Source organism: Erigeron canadensis, chromosome 3, assembly GCF_010389155.1.
Source record: "Erigeron canadensis isolate Cc75 chromosome 3, C_canadensis_v1, whole genome shotgun sequence".
Lineage (NCBI taxonomy): Eukaryota > Viridiplantae > Streptophyta > Magnoliopsida > Asterales > Asteraceae > Erigeron > Erigeron canadensis.
In genome coordinates this window covers 34,360,042-34,381,680 of record NC_057763.1, presented here as the reverse complement: position 1 = coordinate 34,381,680, position 21,639 = coordinate 34,360,042, and the positions used below count along the sequence as shown (strand labels likewise).

At 34.2% G+C, this 21,639-nt stretch overlaps 5 protein-coding genes across 5 annotated transcripts; 4 read left to right on the top strand and 1 right to left on the bottom strand.

Moving 5' to 3' along the window:
* Window positions 1–230: 230 nt before the first annotated feature.
* On the top strand, window positions 231–2,763 carry LOC122591992 (dynamin-related protein 4C-like). The gene is made up of 2 exons (XM_043764209.1): window positions 231–876; window positions 1,406–2,763. Exons 1-2 carry the CDS (start codon window positions 231–233, stop codon window positions 2,761–2,763), a joined length of 2,004 nt encoding a protein of 667 aa, XP_043620144.1.
* A 1,083-nt stretch (window positions 2,764–3,846) lies between these two features.
* Window positions 3,847–5,599, top strand: LOC122593382 (shikimate O-hydroxycinnamoyltransferase-like). Its single transcript, XM_043765779.1, has 2 exons — window positions 3,847–4,388; window positions 4,593–5,599. Exons 1-2 carry the CDS (start codon window positions 3,960–3,962, stop codon window positions 5,469–5,471), a joined length of 1,308 nt encoding a protein of 435 aa, XP_043621714.1. The 5' UTR covers window positions 3,847–3,959; the 3' UTR covers window positions 5,472–5,599.
* A 1,891-nt stretch (window positions 5,600–7,490) lies between these two features.
* On the top strand, window positions 7,491–10,801 carry LOC122592637 (putative F-box protein PP2-B12). Its single transcript, XM_043764920.1, has 3 exons — window positions 7,491–7,775; window positions 9,935–10,053; window positions 10,264–10,801. Exons 1-3 carry the CDS (start codon window positions 7,494–7,496, stop codon window positions 10,655–10,657), a joined length of 795 nt encoding a protein of 264 aa, XP_043620855.1. The 5' UTR covers window positions 7,491–7,493; the 3' UTR covers window positions 10,658–10,801.
* Window positions 10,802–13,662: 2,861 nt separating this feature from the next.
* LOC122592338 (protein FATTY ACID EXPORT 6-like) lies at window positions 13,663–15,098 on the top strand. The gene is made up of 3 exons (XM_043764540.1): window positions 13,663–13,982; window positions 14,521–14,608; window positions 14,877–15,098. The coding sequence occupies exons 1-3, from the start codon at window positions 13,784–13,786 to the stop codon at window positions 14,947–14,949; spliced, it is 360 nt and encodes a 119-aa protein (XP_043620475.1). The 5' UTR covers window positions 13,663–13,783; the 3' UTR covers window positions 14,950–15,098.
* Window positions 15,099–15,345: 247 nt separating this feature from the next.
* LOC122592337 lies at window positions 15,346–21,062 on the bottom strand. The gene is made up of 7 exons (XM_043764539.1): window positions 20,650–21,062; window positions 19,185–19,325; window positions 18,332–18,697; window positions 17,304–17,549; window positions 17,122–17,214; window positions 16,431–16,631; window positions 15,346–15,836 (listed from the first exon to the last, which is right to left on the bottom strand). Exons 1-7 carry the CDS (start codon window positions 20,983–20,985, stop codon window positions 15,624–15,626), a joined length of 1,596 nt encoding a protein of 531 aa, XP_043620474.1. The 5' UTR covers window positions 20,986–21,062; the 3' UTR covers window positions 15,346–15,623.
* Between the last annotated feature and the right edge of the window lie 577 nt (window positions 21,063–21,639).

The following is a 21,639-nucleotide window of genomic DNA, read 5'->3' as shown; positions in this document are numbered from 1 at the left end:
TTCCCTGCACCATTTTCTCTAATTAGTAACATGATATTTCTTATTTTGAACGTCAGATCCAGTCAAAAAGATTTTCGATAATATCTGTATTTGTTAGAGGTCCTTAATAATAGGGAGTACGTAGCAACATATATACAAATTAACATATATACAAATACTTAATCAAAGACCCTAGCTTTCCACTTGTTGCTTATATTTCGAATCACATTCCTAAATGCACACACCATTTCATGGGTGGTGGCAATATTATTTCTGCGGATCCAAAGATGATAAACAACAAAGTTGTTGCTGGTGAAAATAACGAGGCTCTAATTAATCTTGATCCGTTAGAAAAAGTTGTGTTGGTAGACGATGATGATGACAAATCATCAAAACTAAATTTATCGTCGTCGCCACCACCACTTGTTTTGTCATACAACGAAGTGATACGTCCACTTCGTGACACAGTTCATACACTCGTGTGTATGAATGTTATCGAAGAATGTATATATATCCCAACAATTGTTGTCATTGGTGATCAATCGTCCGGTAAGTCTAGTTTAATTGAGTCACTCACTGGCATTAGTTTGCCTCATGGAGAAGGAATATGTACTCGGGTTCCCTTGATAATGAAGCTTCAACACCATATCGATCCCGTATCACAATTTATCCAATTGGAATATTTTGGAAATTCTGTTCCGGTCGACCAAACTAGTAATATATCAGAAGCTGTTAATCTTGCAACTGAAAAAATTGCTGGCAATCAGAAAATGATATCGGGTGTGCCATTGACATTGGTAGTGAAGCAGAATAGTGTCCCTGATCTCACCATCATTGATTTGCCTGGCATTCCCATTAATGATCAATCGGAGAACTCTTATCATAAGAAAATAGACGGTAAGAATTATTATTGCTTGTATCATGTACATTTGTATGCATAGTCTACATTGCATTATGCATTCGGATCATATAGGTAGATAACGGATTCAGAAATGCATGTTAGTAAAATCATTTGTCTTTTACTATATAATTACGTACGTACACATGATATATGACTACTATCTATGTATATTTAATCACCAAGGATCTCATGAAACATTTATTTACAAACTACTACTTAAATACATATGCTCGATTTGCATACATATGTTCAAAGCACTATTAATGCACGTACGCTTCATAGAATCCATGTCTCTATATAGTTGCATAAGGGATGAAGATCCATGTCTCTACATAATTATAAAATCCAAAATTACTTCTAAATAACTCAAATTAAAAGACAATCATCAAGTAAAGAATAATCAATAATTGAGATTGATTAATAAGTTCCTAAGGATTTCTGCAATTTTTGTGTTCCTAACCTAACTTTTCACTGTCCGATGAATAATATGATGACAAGAAAATCATGTACATGTATACATTGTAGATATTATTGAGAAATACATAGGTCCGGAAGGAACCATCATCCTTAATGTTGTATCAGCCACTGCTGATTTTCTGACCTGTAAATCAATGCAAATGTCGCTGAAACTTGACGAAACTGGACAACGGACACTTCATGTCTTCACAAAATCTGATAAGGCATCAGAAGATATGGTGGCAGTAGCTACCACCAGCACTGGAACCGATTTTGTGTGTGTCGTAAACCGGATTGGAGAAGAAACGTACCAAGAAGCTAGAACCAAAGAAGCGAATCTCTTTCAAACTCACCATTTGCTTTCTGGATTCAACAAATCCATGGTGGGTACACATGTCGTTGCACAAAAACTTGTCGTAATGCAGTTAGGATCTTTATCTAAAAGCCTGCACTTGATTCTTAAGAAGATCAATGAAGACCTCAATATCACGGTCCTCGCACAAAATAAGTTAGAGAAGCAATTCACAACTATTTCAGAGGCAATGCCAACTTTTTTACATATTAGTAAAATGTCCGAGAAATCTCTAGCCAAAATCGTCGTCTCATGTGAGTTTGATGATTTTCTTGATGATACACAAATGCATTGTTCCGCTAGATTATCTAATATGCTGAATGAATTTTTAAAAAACCTCAAGGAAAACCAAGTAAATCACTGGAAACATATTGATGATGAGATCCCTCAACTGCTTGAAGAAAGAAAAGGGTCATGTTCGCCTTCTCTTCTTGTAGAGCATGTTTTTAACTTTCTTTTACAAAGACAAATAGTTAGCATGTCCGGAGTAATAGACTCATTTACTACTAGAGTCTGGGATTATATAGAAGCGGTGATGGTTAAAGTGTTGGTTTTGCATACCAAAGATGACTACCCACAACTCGTTTTGATAGTCAAGGCTGCAGCTAAAAATGCAATTGTAAAATTGAAGGAGCGGTTGCGCTTTAAAGACAACGTGTTGGAGCTTCTTGAGGTGAAAAATATGGAAGAGTTAAAGTTGAACAAATTAGTACCTCCATATAATAACAAATCACTTGGTACTCTAGCTGTTTATTCTGAGACAACATTGAATCAAGCACTTGAGATAGAGACAAGGATGATGGCCTTTTGGGAGTTTGTTCATTCAAGTTTCATTGATTCCGTAGAAGAAAATGTTAAGTCAATGATGAATGAGATTATTGTGGAAACTGAAATGGAGAAGGAGTTGATGAATGAGCTGAAGACTAATGGCGAAAATAGGTATAAGCGGATGCTAGAAGAGTCACCTTGGATGACAATGAAAAGGTGGAAGCTAAAGAACAGAATTGAGTTGGTCGAGAAGTTTAAGAAAGTTATCGAGAAAGAAATCGATGAGATTTCTTTTCATGGGTATTAGAATTCTCGCAAAAAGATCACAAAACGTACGACAAGAAATGTACGCTTGGTCAAACTAAAAGCATTGCACCACATTTTGACCCAAAATGAAAATAAAAGTACGTACGTAATTTAGATATATTTTGTTTAATATATAATCGATCATTTATAATTTGTCTCAGATTGGTCTTTTTAAAGCATCATATAGTTAATACAATCTAAAATAAATCTGTGTAGGTTATTTATGTTTAAGATTATAATATACTCGTAATAACTTTGTTAGTTAGTTTGTACATTGGCATATATAGTGGCATGCTGGAGTGGCTCATTAAGTAAAAGGTGAGTTACGTTATAGATTCAAGTCCTACTTTAACATAGAGTTTAATATCTAAAGCCTAATTAAAACGCCAACGAACTTTTTAGTTTGTGGTTGTACCATATAGTTTATTGACCTATACATAGAACCTTCGAATTTTATACGAGTATGTTACTTTTAAACGAGATCTAGCAATAAACAATAAAACAAAAAAAATGTTTATGTAGCATTATTTATTATGTTCAAAGTTAAATACGGCTCGTATAAATCCATACGACCCGTATTGAGGTGTTTAGATTATCGCGAATTAAGTTATGGGACGGTTTATTTTATAAAAACACGTCTACTATATAACGAGTATATGACAGCCAGACTTGAAAAAGATACCATTTAATTAAGTGACGCCGACCACAAAGTGTCACCCGGCCAATGTGTAACTAAAGCAAGAATTAGATACTCCATTTATTTACCTTTCAAGAGGAAAAAGATATTCCCTTTATTTGTGCTTGAACCAACTTAACCCACAATTTGTTAGCAACTTCGAATAAAATAATAGTAACAATGAATTAGCTAGTGATCGATGAATTGAAACCGCAATTCAAATATTTGCCAATTAACCAATTATGATAATACTTAAGTCCGGGGTGGGATTAATCATATAGGTTGCGTAAGCGTGATAAAGTAGTAATTAAACACAAGCAAACATCAAATTAAAATAAACATATGCCCCTACCACCCTCACCCGAGTCTATATCTAATACAAACTCAAATGAAAGAAATTAAGTGTGTGCTTTGAAAACCAACTCTCTAATAATTTTCCATCCCAATCACACACACGAATATATATCCGTGTGTAGTTTCTTCAAACCTACGTCCATTTTGTGACTCAAGTGATCAAAAAAATGACGATGAACATCACTATAAAGAAATCATCAATCATTAGCCCATCAGAGACCATACCAGATTCTAATTCTAAGCAGCTATGGACCTCTGATTTGGATTTTATTGTTGGTAGAATCAATATACGTACCGTTTATATATACAAACCAAATGGATCCACTACAGATTTCTTTGATGCTGATGTTATGAAAAAGGCGCTGGCTGATGTGCTTGTCTCGTTCTATCCAGTAGCAGGGCGACTGGATAGAGACGAGAGTACTGGCAGGATGGTCATAAATTGTAATGGAGAGGGAGTTTTATTTGTTGAGGCGGAATCAGATTCCACCTTGGATGACCTTGGAGAGTTTACACCATCGGCCGAGTTGCAACGTCTTACTCCCTTTGTTGATGAGTCTGACGACCTTTCCTCCTATCCTTTATTTTCTGCACAAGTATGTATCAGAACTTTTGAGCATAATTCTATGTTTACAAACATAAAATTCGACATGTCTATGTATTCTTTTTTTTGCTAGACTGGATCACCTCACATGCCAAGTATATATGTTTGTAAAAGTTAGTTTTTACAACATTTGCCATAGTAAAAGTTAGTTTGTACAACATTTGGCATAATAACTTTTCTTACATATAACTTCTAGGTAACTCATTTCAAATGTGGAGGAGTTGCTCTTGGATGTGGATTATTACATACGATTTCGGATGGTCTATCAGCCATTCATTTCATAAACACATGGTCGGAAGTTGCTCGTGGGGTCCCGATAACCACCCATCCCTTCATTGACCGAACCCTACTACGTAATAGAGAACCACCCGCCCCAACACATGACCATATCGAATACCAACCCCCACCATCCTTAATCACCCAGAGTTCCCCTTCTAAATGCTCCACAACCATTCTAAAGCTCACACGAGACCAACTCGACACCCTCAAGGCTAAAACCAAGAGAGATAATGAGCACATTCCTAGCACATACGAGGTCCTAGCGGCTCACATATGGCAATGTGTATGTAAGGCTAGACGTCTCCCGGATGACCAACTGACTAAACTACACACAGCCACAGATGGAAGGTCAAGATTGATTCCTCGGATCCCGCCTGGCTTCCTCGGAAATGTGATTTTTACAATGGCAGTGGTAGCCAAATCAGGGGATGTTAAATCAAAGTCTCTGTCACAAGTGACGGAAATGATTCATAATGCGTTGAACAAAATGAACAACGATTATATGAGATCGGCTATTGACTACCTGGCTGTACAACCTGACCTGACTAGTCTAGTTCGAGGACCTGGTTACTTTGCTAGCCCGAACCTAAACGTGAACTCTTGGACTAGATTACCTGCATATGATGCGGATTTTGGGTGGGGTCGACCGGTGTTTATGGGACCCGCATGCATATTGCATGGGGGTACCATATTCATTTTACCTAGCCCAAAAAAGGATGGAAGTGTATCATTGGCAGTTTCCTTGGATGCAAATGAACAGCCACTTTTTAAGAAGTTGTTGTATCATGAATTGTAAAAACAACCAATGTATTCTGGGCAATTACTTAATGTACGTGTTATTATTATTGTTATTATTATTATATTCATTTTCTTTGTGATAATAAATTGTAATAATGACAGCCCAAATTATTGATTGAGTCGATCCGTACATGCGTGTTTGTACGATTATCTTTAGTTTCTCTTCGGGTGAACATCTCTACTATTTTTCTAATCGTCGATGCTTTCCAAAATGCTCGGCGATATTGATCATCAGTTGGTGAATTTAAATGGATTCCTAATGAATTAATGGGATGCGCATAGAAATTTTGCCGGCAAATTTAATTGCCTTTCATTTTGTAAAAACAAGCTTCTAACCAAATTTGCAAATTAAACAAGTATTACTAGTGTCGGGTCTTTCGACTCCTCTTAATCTGACATATATTGCTATACATGTCAAACGGACATTGCCCAAAAAGTGGCACGCTACCATTCCCGGGTTCACAGTTAAATGGAGTCACTGCCTGCAAGACTACACATGAGAATGGTGAGAATCAAGAGCCCAAACATTATTAATATTGTCGATTGAGATGCGCGCGTATACTGGCCGGTTTTTTAAATTTCTTCAATACAAAATCACGGAAAGATCTCTAGTTTGGCGAGCATCCTAGCTTATGGTCGATCAACGTGGTTAATTAGTTAGAAACGAATTGATACAGTATCTCGATCGATACACATATAAATTTAAATACATACTATATAAAATGATGCACTAAGATTTACATGATGCACAAAAGAAAATTAATGTTTTATTTATTTTATTCTACCACATTACATGTTTTATTTAAACCAGAACCATATACTCGTATTAAAATGTACATTCATTAATATTTTTAGGAGATGTTATTTTGTGTGTGATGTTTGTTAAAAACATTCCTAGTTAACGACTTAATGGAGAACTGTTTAATATATATGTACGTGGACGTACACGAAACTCGTATGACGATATGAAAGAAATGGACGTAAATAAGTCACGTTGGAAGAAGATATGAATTGGCAAACAACGTTATCGAAAAAAGAGGTGTACATCGATACCACTGTCACTAACGTGAAGTCAATTAAATTAATTAAATGTATCGATAAATGATGCACTCATCAACAATTTCTATCAATTAAAAACTGATTAATTAAGACAATTGAATGAAATGAACAAGTATTGTCTAATGAACGACGTTTTAATTTATCAAGTACGAGTGGTTCACGACTTGGTACTTCCAATAGGGAAATGAGAGGGTAAAATCTTACTCGATTGGATCTGATAATTGAATCTGTTTAATTTTGATTGGAATTTTCGAGTCGATTGGGTACGAAGAGGGTACTAGAAATCCCGGATTAAGAATACTTGGAATTAGGCAGGTATTGAAAACACCAACATATCATGTTTAGTTCAAAATGTTTTTTTCTTTCCAAAACAACTATAATCTATACTTTTATACGCTACTATAATCTATACTTTTATACGCTGTTAGTAAAAAATAAAAAAAAGCCTCTAGTTGAAAGTTTCATGAGAAATTATCTAAAATATTTTTAATGATCAAATTACACAAACAATCATTTATCTTTTAATCTATTTCTTTTAAACCTTTACATTAATTACTTTTATATCAATTATCTACCACACTCGATGTCGCCTCCACCAACAACAACGTCCCCCACCACCGAACTGTCGTCACCCCGCCGCATTGCATGAGTACCGTGGTTGTTAATAAATGGAAGAATGACGTATTCTTTGACGATCTTAAATTAATTACTTAAGAACCAAGTATAAACTTTAAGTATTTGGTACGGCATTTGTAAAGACCAAGAAAATAAAAAACCGATAAATCAAAAAGCGACATGTGTTATTCTATCTAGATTGAAAAAAATCTTAGGCGTGGATTCGATCGTTGACCCGTACCAATTAACTTTTTCTTTTATACTATATCAATAATAATAATTTACTATACATCTTTACATGTATTTCCATTCACTTACCGACCCACATTGAAGTGATCAATAAAAAATGAGGACATTGGAAGAATCGGCCGCAAGTATCTCGGTTTTGCCGGAAGGATGTGTGTTAGATATACTATCACGAACATCACCTGCTGATGCATGCCGAGCAGCGGCTGTCTCTAAATCATTCAATTCTGCCGCAGAATCTAACGTCATTTGGGATAAGTTTCTTCCTTTGGATCACCATGAAATCATTGTGAGGGCTGTTTCTAATGTGGTTTTTGATTCTAAAAAGCGACTTTACTCTCTATTATCGTATTCTTATCTCCTCCTTGATCGTGGCACTTTGGTACATTAATTTTACGACAATGCTATGCTATGTACATGTTTAATTATTTAAATGATCATTTAATTCGAAATTAGAGCTATCAAATTAAGTTTGTTGGCCTAGCGTTATAGAATTTTGATCGAGGCTTTAATTGGTTTGTACGTCCAACTGTCCAACTCTATTTAGAAGGATCGGGCTTCACTATAGATTTGGCAAGGCCCGACTAGCTTGTTCCTTGGCCTAATCTCTTATTGGCTGGTTTGAGTGATTTTTACGAGTTGTGTAGATCTGGTTTCTGATGGGCCGGTCAGCTTCAATCATTTTGGGTCTGGTTCGGGATCTTTTTAAAAAATTAATCTGATTTATTTATTTATTAAAATATATATATATATATATATATATATATATATATATATATATATATATATATATATATATTATTTTGAGACTTTTTTTTGCGAGAACCTTTGAGACTTTTCAAATCAAGTCCAACCGATAATTGTTTTTTACATGAAAATTGTTTATTGACTGTTTTCTGACTAACTTTTGTGTAATTTTGAAGTTTATAATTGTGTGAAGGCATGGATTATCATCCGTTATACAATTATGTGGAGATTTGGATTCTTTATCACATGTGCACGAATATTGCTATGATCACATGTATGCAAGTCGATCATATGTGATCATAACAATATTCGTGCACATGTGATCAAGAATCAAAATCTTCACATAATTGTATAATAGATCATAATCTATGCCTCCACACAATTATAAACTTTAAAATTACACATAAGTTATTCAAAAAACAATTTTCATGTAAAGAATAATCATCAGTTGGACTTGATTTGAAAAATTTTCAAAGGTTCTCAAAAAAAAAAGTTTTTAAAAATAACTTTCAATATATATATATATATATATATATATATATATGTGCAATGTTTTCAAAACCGGACCGGACATTAAACCGGTGTTACAATATTTTGCCGGTCGGACCGGTCAGATCGGTTGGATCGGAGTCAAACCGGGTTTACATGTATATATAAATATAAATATATAATATAATTTTTTTTTACGTCGTATCAACTAAACACCAAAATACACACATCTGAAAATAATGAAATTAGATAATACTAAAAATATTACTCATAAAGTGATAAACAAAAATGATATCTTATCGTGTTGGGTTGTTGTCCAGAAAGATATTGAATCTAATATTTAATTTATTTTAACATAATAAAATATAGTAATAAACACATGACCTCTTCATATTGATGGTAGATCTGTCCAGCACTCTAGTCTTTCAACAACTTCTTCCCTTTTCTCCTTTTTTTCTTTCTAGAGTTAAAAAAAGGAGGAAATAAATCAAACATGCCTCTTAAGAAGATAACCATCAATTATATCTATAAATCAAAAGTGTTTTTGTCGTTCTCACCTCGTCGTATAAATCTCATATCATGAATTCGGCTAATTTAGTTTTGTTATTCCGATCGTTTTCTTCGCATCTTCCCGGCGACCCTGACATCTCCGGCGACTCCAGCCATCTCCAACAACGAAGCCATCTTCGTCAATAAAGACATCTCTGACAACAAATACATCTCCGGCGATACAGCCATCCATTTTTCCTTTCAGATTAGAAGAAAAACAAACAAGAAAAGAGATTTGACTGACTTTGACCGGCCCAAAACGGTTCGAATACCGGTCCGGGTCAGGTCAGATCGGCCGGTTCATCCGGTTCACGACGGTTCATTGTCAGCTATCCAACCGGGGTCCATCTAACCGGAATTCTTTAAGTTACTGGTCTAACCGCGGTCCGATCGGGCGGACCGGCCGGTTTGAAAACACTGTATATATGTATATTTAATTTATGACAATTTTCTTTCACATCTCATAACTACAACTTACATTAGCGAGGATTTTATCAAAGTTGTTTACATGCCTAGCTTCATGTATTTGTGTTCTCAGAGTGTAAATAACACTATAACTCGTAGTGTTATTTGAGATCATAATCCATTGTGGGTGTATAGATAATTAATTTCATTTTAAAAATTAAAAACTATATGGATCTCTTTATAAGTATTAGTTTTAAACACCCTAGTGACTTAGACAACTAGAGTTTTAATATGATTTTAATTGTTAAACAAGGGTTCTCCTAACATATCATATATGATCTTCACCAACAGGGCTTTAAGCTAGACAAGGAGAGTGGAAAAAAGTGCTATATGTTGTCGGCAAGGGACCTATCAATTGCTTGGCAAAATGACACTCGTTACTGGGAATGGGGACGTATACCCGAATCAAGGTCTCTCCTTTTCTTTCGCATATTAATCTTTTGGTGGCCAAACATAGATAGATGTAATTTACTTAAATAGAAATAAAATCATTCATAATTATCAAAATTAAACAATCCGACAAAGTTAATGTATTACTACTACTTATTACATTGCATTAATCCTATTAGCTAGCTAGCTAAGTAGATTCTAATAATTGAATATGTTACTATTTGGTCTAGGTTTGAGGAGGTGGGCATACTTAGAGAAGTATGGTGGCTTGATATCAAAGGTAAAATGGCAACTGCATTTTTGTCCCCAAAGACTACATATGTAGCATATCTTGTATTTCGAATTAGTAGAAGGCCAATTGGACTTGATGTGCCTGCAAAATCAATTGTCACTTTTGGTGGAATGAGAAATGAGACTTCCAATGTTTACCTTCAACCACCGCCGGTTACAACAACACAGACACAAGTATCTCATACCACGAGAAAGGATGGGTGGATGGAAATCGTGTTGGGTGAATTTTACTGCGATGATGGCGATGAAGGTGAAGTAGAGATGGTGTTTAAGGAACATCATAGATGGAAATCTGGTCTTATTGTGGAGGGTATAGAGGTTCGTCCTAAATGAAAGGCCATGGACAAATGAGGGGTTTGTAAAATGTGGACAACTATATATGTTTTATTTGTCACCGTATCATTTTACTTTTCTATTATAAATAATTTAATATTGTAATATGTCAGACTTCATTTATAAGTCATTTCTCTTTTAAAATATCATTAATAATTTATATCAATTACTTTTATATTAATTATCTACACCACATGATGTCACCTCTACTACCAACAACGCCTCCACCACTACACCGTCACCGCCATAATCACCATCGCATTACGTGGGTACCATGTTAGTTATTATCTTAAACATTATATATATTAACGATGAGCTAGTTAAGCTTTCAAACTTCATAAATATAGGTTGATTTATATGATCTATGTTTTTATATGATATGATTTGTGTTTGCGATCAAATCTATTTATAATTAACTATAAGTCTAGGGATGACAAAAATACTCGTATCCGATGAGGAATCCGATACCCGCACACGATTTGACCGGGGATGGGGACGGGTATGGGGATGTAAATCTAATCCCCGATGGAATTGGGGACGGGGATGAGAAACCGTGAATCCCCGATCCCCATACCTGAACCCGAAAATAATATATATATATATATATATATATATATATATATATATATATATATATATATGAGTTTAGTGTGCTGGAATGCAATAAACTATACCCAAAAAGTTATAGTGTGCACGAACTAACGTTTTTTTTATTGTATGCATAAACTTAATAAAAAAGTTTATATCATGCAACTTTTTGTGACTGACCAATAAAAACCTTACACGTGGTCGGTTAAAAAAAAAAATTTTTTACACGTGGCAGCCCGTATGGGCTGCCACGTATACACATTGCATGATTTGAACATTTTTACTAAGTTTATGCACACAATAGAAAAAAACGTTAGTTTGTGCACACTATAACCTTTTGGGCATAGTTTGTTGCATTCCGGCGCACTAATCCCTATATATATTTATTAGTTACACTTTAAGTCCTTATCTATATTCTAAAATCATTTTTAAGTTTAGAGCTTTTATTAAATACTTTTTATGTGTTATACTTTATTAATCATTTACTTAACATATACATTAGTTTATACATAGAAAGAAAATGTTGAAATACACATTTTCCTACATATTTTTGATCAAGATAAATTCATGTTCATTCAAAAAAGGTATCTCTGATACCCGATAGGGACGGATATGGGGATGTAATTTAATTCCCCGATGGGGATGGGGACGGGGATTACAAGTGAAAATCAGGTACGAGGATGGGGATTAAGATCCCTGACAATCCCCGCCCCATTGCCATCCCTAATAAGTCTATAACTAACTTTATATTAACTACCCAATATTAACTAGAAAGTAATATTAATATTATATATTTTAATTTATCTATCATACATTACTAGATTTTAGACTCGTGTCAAATACACAGGTTTTACGAAATTATCAATATAAGAATTAGTATATGGAACAAAAGAAATACTTAAACGCTAACATGTAAAAATTACAATTACTAATAAGAACAACATTACAATTAGTTTGATTACAATTAGATAAGATATTGAGAGTTTGTACCTTTTTGTATTAATGTAGACAATTGTTACTGCATATACGAAAGAATATTAGTTTTAATGATTATTTGGTTGGTGTGTTTGTGTTGCATTTTTTTTAGTGTTTGTGTGTTTCTACATATATCTTGGTCCACTATTTTGTTATATTTTTATATTACGAATAAAACTGAAAAGTATAAATTAATATTTTAAATTAGGTAAAAGTGTAAATTGGTGATGTAAAATCAAAAAGTGTAAACTAATTATTTTTAAGTGTAAATTGGTGATGGAAAACCAAAAAATATAAGTCAATTATTTTTAAATTGGGTTAAAGTGTAAATTGGTGATGAGAAACCAAAAAATGTAAATTACTTATTTTAGATTGGGGTTAAAGTATAAATTGGTGATGAAAAATCAAAAAGTGTGAATTAGTTTAGACATGTGATGATTTAATTAATTTTAAAAATTGAGAACTGTAATTAGTCAATTGAAATTAGGATCAGTTGTTTTTTAATATATATTAAGGTTTTTTTTTATGATAGTATACAAATAACTAAAATACATATATCTTTACTACTTAATAAAGTAAAAGCCTATTTTTATTTTTAAAAAGTTCTGTCTTTGAAATACTGAAAGTGCCCTTGGACATTTTATGTTTTTAATGAATTAATTTACACTTCAACCATTATCTTTTAAAATATTTTCACTATCACCTTTACATCAACCTACAATTCTACACCATTTGACACCGCCACCACCACCAATAATACCATCACCGACAACACAAAACCGCCGTCCCCGCTAACGCCGCCGCATTGCACGGGTACCATGCTCGTATGTAATAAAAAGAGCGATAAAACTAGCATAATATTTAACATTCATAATAATATATACTTTTTATATGTGATTGTAAACTATAAAGTACAAGTAATATATAAACCGTGTAAATTTATCACTACCCATGCGACAATTATATCAATTTTCATGATACTAATATTAGTTTTCATATTAGCCTACAAAAACAGATTATAATCCTCTAAAAGTGAATTTCAATTTTACTAATAAAATTAAAAGCATTTTAAATCTGATATTGAAATCAAAAATTAAAATTAAAAAATCGATGTTAATTCTTAATTTTAATTTAAGTGGATGTCTAATATGTTGTGAACAATAATTAGACCTGTTGTCCTTACATTCAGGGGGATGATTATTGATTTAACATGTGATAAACAGGAGATGTTTATGAGAGAAGAATTAATGCTATTAACAACATTTAATATTTCTCCTAATTAAGGTTAAGTATTTAATTTACGTAAAATATTTCAAATCCTACAAAAACAAAACTTCATAACTAGCCGTCACTCGTTAGTCCTATTGGAAGGGCAATTTCGTCCAAAAATTTATATTCACCAAACAAACCCAAAAACATTGACCATTTGACCCAGTAAAATAAGATTGAAACTTTATAGACTTTTTCAACAAATCCATCAATTTTAAATAAACCCATCAAAGATATTGGATCTTGATCACTAAAAATCTTGAAATTCCTGTTTCGAATTAAAAGAGAAAAAAAATGCACGATTTTTGCTTTACAATCCCATATGGGTTGATAGTGTTGTGTGGTGGGATAATTGGGTTTGTAAGAAAAGGCAGTACGACGTCGTTGGCTGGTGGTGTGGGCACTGGATTGGCTTTATTTTTCGCTTCTTATCTCACCCTTAATGCCTTTCATAAGAGGAAGAATTCATGGTTTGGACTGATTCTTGAAACTGGTATGTATCTGTGTATATGTAGTTATAATATAATACTTTTTGTATGTATATGCTGTTAAATATGTGTATGTAAGGCGTTTGATGAAAAGTGGAATTTTTATTTTGGTAGATCTAAAGTGAATATATTGAATTATAATAGTATCTTTTTGGTTATGTCATGTTTGCGTTCTAGTATCTAGATTTAGTAAAATAAAATCGGTCCCTTAGCGACACTTAGATCACTTATAGTATGTGGCTATTTTGGTGACCCTTTTTGGATACTTCATTGTTGGTATTTGGTTTAATTATATAGGATATATACGTAAGTTACTCTTGTTATATAGGTCTAGGAAGTTGAACGACGCTATACGCTGTAAGGGGTAATATGTAGTTAGGTTTCGTGAGCCAAATTTATCTTTGCAGTCTTTAACAATTTTGTTTTTGAATTTCTGTGTTTAGTGTTGGCTGTAAAAAGCGTTATAATATCGTGTTCCTGTCTATTTTCTGTAAAGATTCATTTTAACGTGCTCTGTTGCTTTTGGTTAATTCTTAAAATCAGTTATTGCTGCTACTCTCACATGGGTTATGGGACAAAGATATGCTGAAACTGCTAAGATTATGCCTGCTGGTGTTGTTGCTGGTATCAGGTTCGTGTTATGGTTTTTTTCTTTTTCTTATGGATAAATCTAGGTGGTGCGTTTGAAAGCTTAAGTTTTGTTGATATGATCAAATGGGGTCTGCAGCATTCTTGTTACTTCGTTGATGATAATATATTGCACTTATTTGTCTTCTGCAGTTCTTATTTTTGTTGCTATAGAATCACAAGTTTCTTTTCTAATTGTACACAGCATTCACAGCAATGCAGTCACAGGTTTCCATCATCAGTATTCATGTTATGTTTTGTTTCTGTTGCAGTGGTGTGATGACAGCATTTTATCTTTACAAGATTGCGACTGGAGGCAACCATTTTCCGACCAAGACTGAATGAGGAGTGCATTAGTTTGATTCCACATGTAGTATGTGTAAAGTGCATGTATTCTGAAGACAAGTGTACCTGTTGTTGTGATGATGTTTTCATGAAAAGAAAATTGTTGTGCTTCTGGGTTTGCATATTATCCATTAGAAAGCTTTTCACTATTCCTAAGTTCTAATTCGTCATACAATTACTATCTTTTTTCTTTTTTTCGTCTATAGAACAATTGCAATATACACAATTTTACTAGTACGATTATAAAGTACTAGTACTAAGGTATAAAGGATTGCCCGCTTTTCCCTATTCCCTGGTTTTAATTCAACATACGATTACTCTTCTTTTTCGTCTTTGATACAATTGCAATATACACATCTTATTAGTAGGATCATAAACTTGAAACATATAAAAAGATTGACCACGAGACATAGAATTCATTATAAGCGTACACATCTCTTGGGCGGTGTAATAACAAATTTACAATGAACAACCTACTACCTGTTTTGACGTAATTATATACATACAACCATCCGTGTAGTTACTTAGGTCTATTGTACTCCACCTTACAAGCAACATGATGATAATGTCTCATGAATGCAAGTAGAATTCATCCTTCACTACTAATTAATAAGATAAAGGACAAGTAAATTACAATCCTACAATTTCTACCACTGGAGAACACATCTGTAGTTTCAGCAGTACTCTGGCCTTAAATAATCCGGTGGCAGTGACGGGCATCTTTCAGTCATATGAGCATATGGTTCAATAGTGTTATATCCAGGTAGTTCCATTCGATACTTCCCTTTGATTTGACAGAATGGAAGTTCAACTGTGTCTCCATTACACCATTTTGGCAGGCGACTCAAATCATCTTCATAGAAGTTCAGAGAGTAAGCATCCTTTATCTGCATAGCTTGAAAGGTCAAGATGGATGACATGCATATGCTTGAAATTCTAAAATATACATATACATAAGATAGAGGTGGCACGATGGGTGGATTAACCGGCAAAAACATTTTCAGAGGTTTATTGCCTATCAATATCCACTAAAAACCTAGTAATATAAGTCCACAAGTCCAAAAGGGCAAGGCCATTTCCTTTCTCCTTTATTTGCCTAAAGCATGCCTCAAGTCAGGTGGTCTTGACTCGTGAGACGAGTGCCTAATGGGTTAGAACTGACTTGAGTAGTCATTAACAATAAGGAGAACAGCTCACGTCTTTTGTCAAGTTCCCATTTAGTTAATTTTTAATCTGACCTGATAATATACTGAATGTATGCCTCAAGTCAGGCGGTCTTGACTCTTGAGACGAGTGCCTAATGGGTTAGAACTGACTTGAGTAGTCATTAACAATAAGGGGAACACCTCACGTCTTTTGTCAAGTTCCCATTTAGTTAATTTTAATCTGACCTGATTATATACTAAATGAATACATTCAAATGTAATCAGGAAAAAATACCCAATCTTTTGTGTAAACGAATCCAATAGCAATTGACTAACCGTGAACTCAGTTACTTGAATTTTATTTGCAAGATCTCCAAAGAGTCCTGCCTCCTTGTACATTTCAAGGACGAAAGCCACACAAGAAGTTGATTTTCCATCAGCATATACCCAGTCATCCTGTTCGGGTATAGTCAGCAATTCAGCGAAAGATGAACCACGTTTCTCTGCTTCAACTAAAATATCAGGAAGTTCAAGCCCCTGCGAAAAAAGTTATACTAAGTACTAACATCAAGATATACCACAATATAATGATGAAAATGGGAGATTCGAGTAGAGGGGTGAAGGTTCAATGTCCCAAAACGAATTGACTTGGGTTATACTCTGTCTAAAACAGGTAACTAAGAAACATACTTGGCCCATAAAAAAAAGATTTCAGTGAGTCAATTGGGTCATATTTGTCTACACTGTTTTCAAAAGCTCACAAGTCACAACCTATTAAATTGTTTTACGAAAAAGAAATAGATTATTCTTTAATGTGTAAACATAGTTCCCATATTATTAACTATATATAAAAATGGAGACAAGTATTTGGGACTTGGGTCAACCTCAATTGACCCGACCGGTGCCAAAATATTATGATCCCATATCATTTTGACTCACTATCCAACTCATCCAATTTGCCACCTCTGGATCCATAGTATAACAGGAAAGAGTAGATCAGACAAATTCAAGAAAATGTAGAATGGACCTTGGTACCAAGCCGCTTATTCAACGCCTCATTCCACATGTTACTTGCATATGCAGGCTGCAGTTGGTTCCACACAGTCATAACAGAAGCAACCTGAAACATGGTCAAGAATTGCTTTAACACTTGATATTTAGAAGAATGATGTATTCAATAAGAAGTTCAAGTTTAAGGTAATGCAGTACCAGATTAGCATCCAAAGGTGGTGGATAATTATCACTGACAGTGTCTATCCAGCTAAATATCAAATTATGATAACCATATGGCAACCCTATCATGCTTTGTGCATACTCCCACGCAGCAGTTTCATTGAATTTAGACCGAAGTTCATGATGCAAAGGAAGTAACGCAATATGCGGATCAGCATCATCTTCAGTCAGCTCAAAGTTCCACCATTCATCCCATGGCATCAAAACGATAATATCTTGACCCTACCATCAAAATAGAGATCGCTGAATGGTGATGTATATAAGCTACATGATAGAGATGGGAAGATGGCTATTTTGTGTAACGGGCCAAAACAGTGTACGCTTGAGGTCAGAGGTCAGGCCAAAATGGGTTGACCAATAACCACTATATATCCATTCTTTATTATATAAGATTACAAGGTTAATGTGTTGATTATGGTTACAATAACATCATTACTCAACATAATAATAGTTATCTAAATCTTTGTAATAAGTTTGGAGGTTGTATGTACAAATTCTTTATCTATTTTCAACTCGTTCACCTATAACTTAGCTTTCTGAGTTAACCCGCAGAAGATAAAAAACACGGCCCAAATCAACAGATTTAGAAATTGCTGGGTCAAAATTGCCCCTCTACTACATAAAAGTTTCTGATGGCTACAATTGGTGGGTCAAGTGAGGGTGGTAATGAGTTAAGTTGAATCAGGTTTAATTGGCCCACCAACATTTTCCTTCCATTATCGAATTGTACACTTCCCAGGTTGTGTAGATATCAACATCTGATGTGTAAGTGTCACCTCCCATTATAGACGCTTACAAAAATGCTATAGTTTAAAATATTAATCATATATTACTGAAAAAGCAATTTAGAAGGTTGTAAGCATTTAAATACGCATCAACTTGAGCAGCTTTCGATTTAGCTAAGCTTTTACGTTTTACTTTGTTAATCCATTGAAGATAAAAGACAACTGATATCTTCTAAACGTCTAAACTGCACATTTATTAGGCATATATTAAGATTTTACCTCTTCATCTTCATGTCCAGATTCCCCAACCCACAATTTCCCTTCTGGATCCCTCAAGCAAACAGCCGAATGACCTGCATATGCCCCGGATACCCATTTCTCAAGGCTCTCGAACCCGCCCCATCGACCACGAATTTTTGATATTGCAAGAAAGTCTCCCGAGTGTATATCCTCTTCAGTAATGTTTGTAACCAGTGGTCCGCTACGTGCTTCAAAGTTAGCTCCCATATGTTTCTTGAGAAAAGCAATATTAGAACTCTCACCCCATCCAGTATTTGTGAACAGGGGGAAGACCTCCCATAATGCTTGTAGGGTCCCTATCATCCCTGCTTCCATAAGGAAAATAGCGATGCCCTTACGTTTTACCTTACAATAATAAAAGATAATAGTTATCACTAAAGGTCTAGAGCCTAAAGATGGCAAAATGAATCGATTCGGTGGGTCAGGTACTCAGGTAACAAGGTCATATCAGGTTTGGGTCACAATGGGCACTTTTTGGTACTGGTTGAATCAGGTCGACCCAAGACATTGCTTAATTAAACTTTTAGTTTATTATTTAATTACAAAGAAAATATTATTTCTATTAACAATTCAACATTTTGAATCAATGATGTATAAGGTATTTATACTTAAAAGTTAAAAGTACACTTAGGGTGACTTTTGGTTAACCCATCTGACCTGTTTCTGTTTGTAAATTTTCTTTTAACCTTTACAGGTGTAACCTGTTAAAGATAGAAACACAACCTGAAACAACCCATTTATAAGTAAATGGGTCAATATTGACACCTCTGCTTAGCTTAACACCAAATCATATTCTAAAAAATATCAAAAGTAAGAAAATCTATCAACTTACATATTCATACTCGGCTTTCGATTCCCACTCATCAAACTCGAGAGTATGTGAACGCGATAGAAAATAATAGTCCCATGTTACACGATATGGAGTAGCAAATACATAAATATCCATACATGTATAGCTATGTGCCTTGCTTACCTAAAAGGAAGTAAAATCGATCTAAAAGATAGGCCAACACGTAATGAGAATAAGATAATCAACCAACTAAAGCAAGAAATTAGTTATATTTACATTTATCTCAATAATATAATTTTTCCTACAGCTCCTTAAGTGATTTTACATATCTGATTACTTTGACCCTATATAATCAGAATCATTATCACTTTTACCCGAACACTCAGACTTGACTACTGACACTTTAAGTCGCAGTTATCAGTTAAAATGCATGCCCAAAGAACCCCTAATTATGCTTGGTCAGTTTTTAAGATATCTGTTTCTTCCATAAAGTATTTGGCAGTCTACAACACCGCATAATATACAAGACTTGTGCCATGCGACACATTGACCCTAGATAACCCAAGGACAAAACTTTCTTATGGATTTAGGTGAGTTTATATGCATGTGTAGTTCAATTCAAATTACTTGAAACCAAAGTTTCGCAAGTAATTTGTGTTTTGTATGGTTAATGTAACTAAGTCCACGAAAGAGGCAATCAACTAATATCCAATCAGGAATATTTTCCTCACCATAGAACATAACTAAATCCTAATCCCAGTTACCTTTGCACACTCTTATATCTTTTATTAAAATCAGCCAGCACAACCACTTATTTCTACATAAAATCCAAGAATCCTACCCAAATGTCAAACAAATTGGGGAAAACTGCATAGAAATGTATCCAACTATATACCTGTATTACTATTGTATGTATTAGACTTTCAAATTTACTATATGATATATGTATCTAACCTCATATAACTTCTAATCTGGTGGCATGGTGCCAATTTTTAAGTTGTGACATCCTATGTCAGCGAAACATTGATATGTATACCTAATTCTCTATGAAGCCGTCACCACATACATGAAATAACAAATAATTGAAAGTTTGTTACATTAAGGTAACTTTTATGTACAATACATACGATAGCAAGGGAACCACCACCGAGGTGGCCGAGTGGTTAGACGTCATGTGTCCCCACAAGAGGTCTTATGCTCAAACCTCACTAGGTAGGGCGTGGTCATTGAAAAGTTCATAAAACATCCATGGGGATACCCAAGTTAGGCCGCATACATCTAAATCAAAGACTAACCTTTCGCGGTTAACCTCAATAGAAAAACCTCATTCGTTTATCCGTTTATATACAACAACAAAACATGCATACTTTCTATGTAGTTTTCTCAATAAACTAAGATAAACCAATTTATCCAAAAATAGAAATAATCAATAGCAAATCATCAACCAAATATAGCAACAAGTTTATAAAACAAAATAGAAAGTATACAAATTAATTATAAAATGAACCTGAATATGAAGAGTACCACCACCAAATTGACTACCACTTTTATTATGAAGTTCTAACCAAGCAGTATTCTCATAAAAGCAAGAACCTTTCCAACTCAAACCCGAATTATTCGCTATCGAAGCGGCACCCACAAAACTAGGAAGGAGATCAGCAGCACCTCTAAGTGAATTAAGAATAGGCCAAGAAATTTGTCTGGGCAAAAGTGGGAGTATGTCTTGTGGATACATAGGTGCTTTAAAAGCTTGTATCTTTGGACTATAGATACATATACATATCAAGATAATTGTGATTTTGAGGTGGGGCTTTAGGATAAATGAGAACAGGGGTGCTGCCATTTTAATAAAAGAGAAGAGGAAGATGGATTGTAGATGAAACAAACGGTTGATTTAGAGAAGCATTGGTTTTGGTCCAACCTTGTTGGTTTTATATATCAGATTTTGTGAAAAAAAAACATGTTTTTGTTGTTTACTTAATAAGGTTTGGGTTTATCACTTTAGACTATAAACCCCCTTGAGGTTTTAGTTTGTTGTCAATTTGTCATGATAGTTTAACTTGTTCCCTATAAAAGTTTTCAATTTTAAAATTTTACTGGTGGTAATTGCCACTAATTGGTAGATATTTCAGGGTAGTCTGAAAAATCTTCACAAATAGTCTAATTAAGTACATCACACTCTCGGGGGGAAAAAAATCAGCAAAAGAGCTCGCTTCTAGTTTTGGACTACTACCCAAAAAGTGTTGATTAACAAAGGGGCAAAGGTGAAAGTATTCAATAAGTTTGGTGCATTTCGTAGCCTTGTAAGTTGTAAGCAAAATAAGAAAAAAAGCCAAAATAAGAAGGCCTCCAACTTACTTTGGTAGTCGCTGAGTACACGGAAGCATCACAAATATATGTCGTTGTCATTGCGACATCATTGTTTTGTTGATTTTTTTTTGGTAAATATACCCTGGTTAAAACATCATTGTTTTGTTGTTGTTAAATAAACAAATTT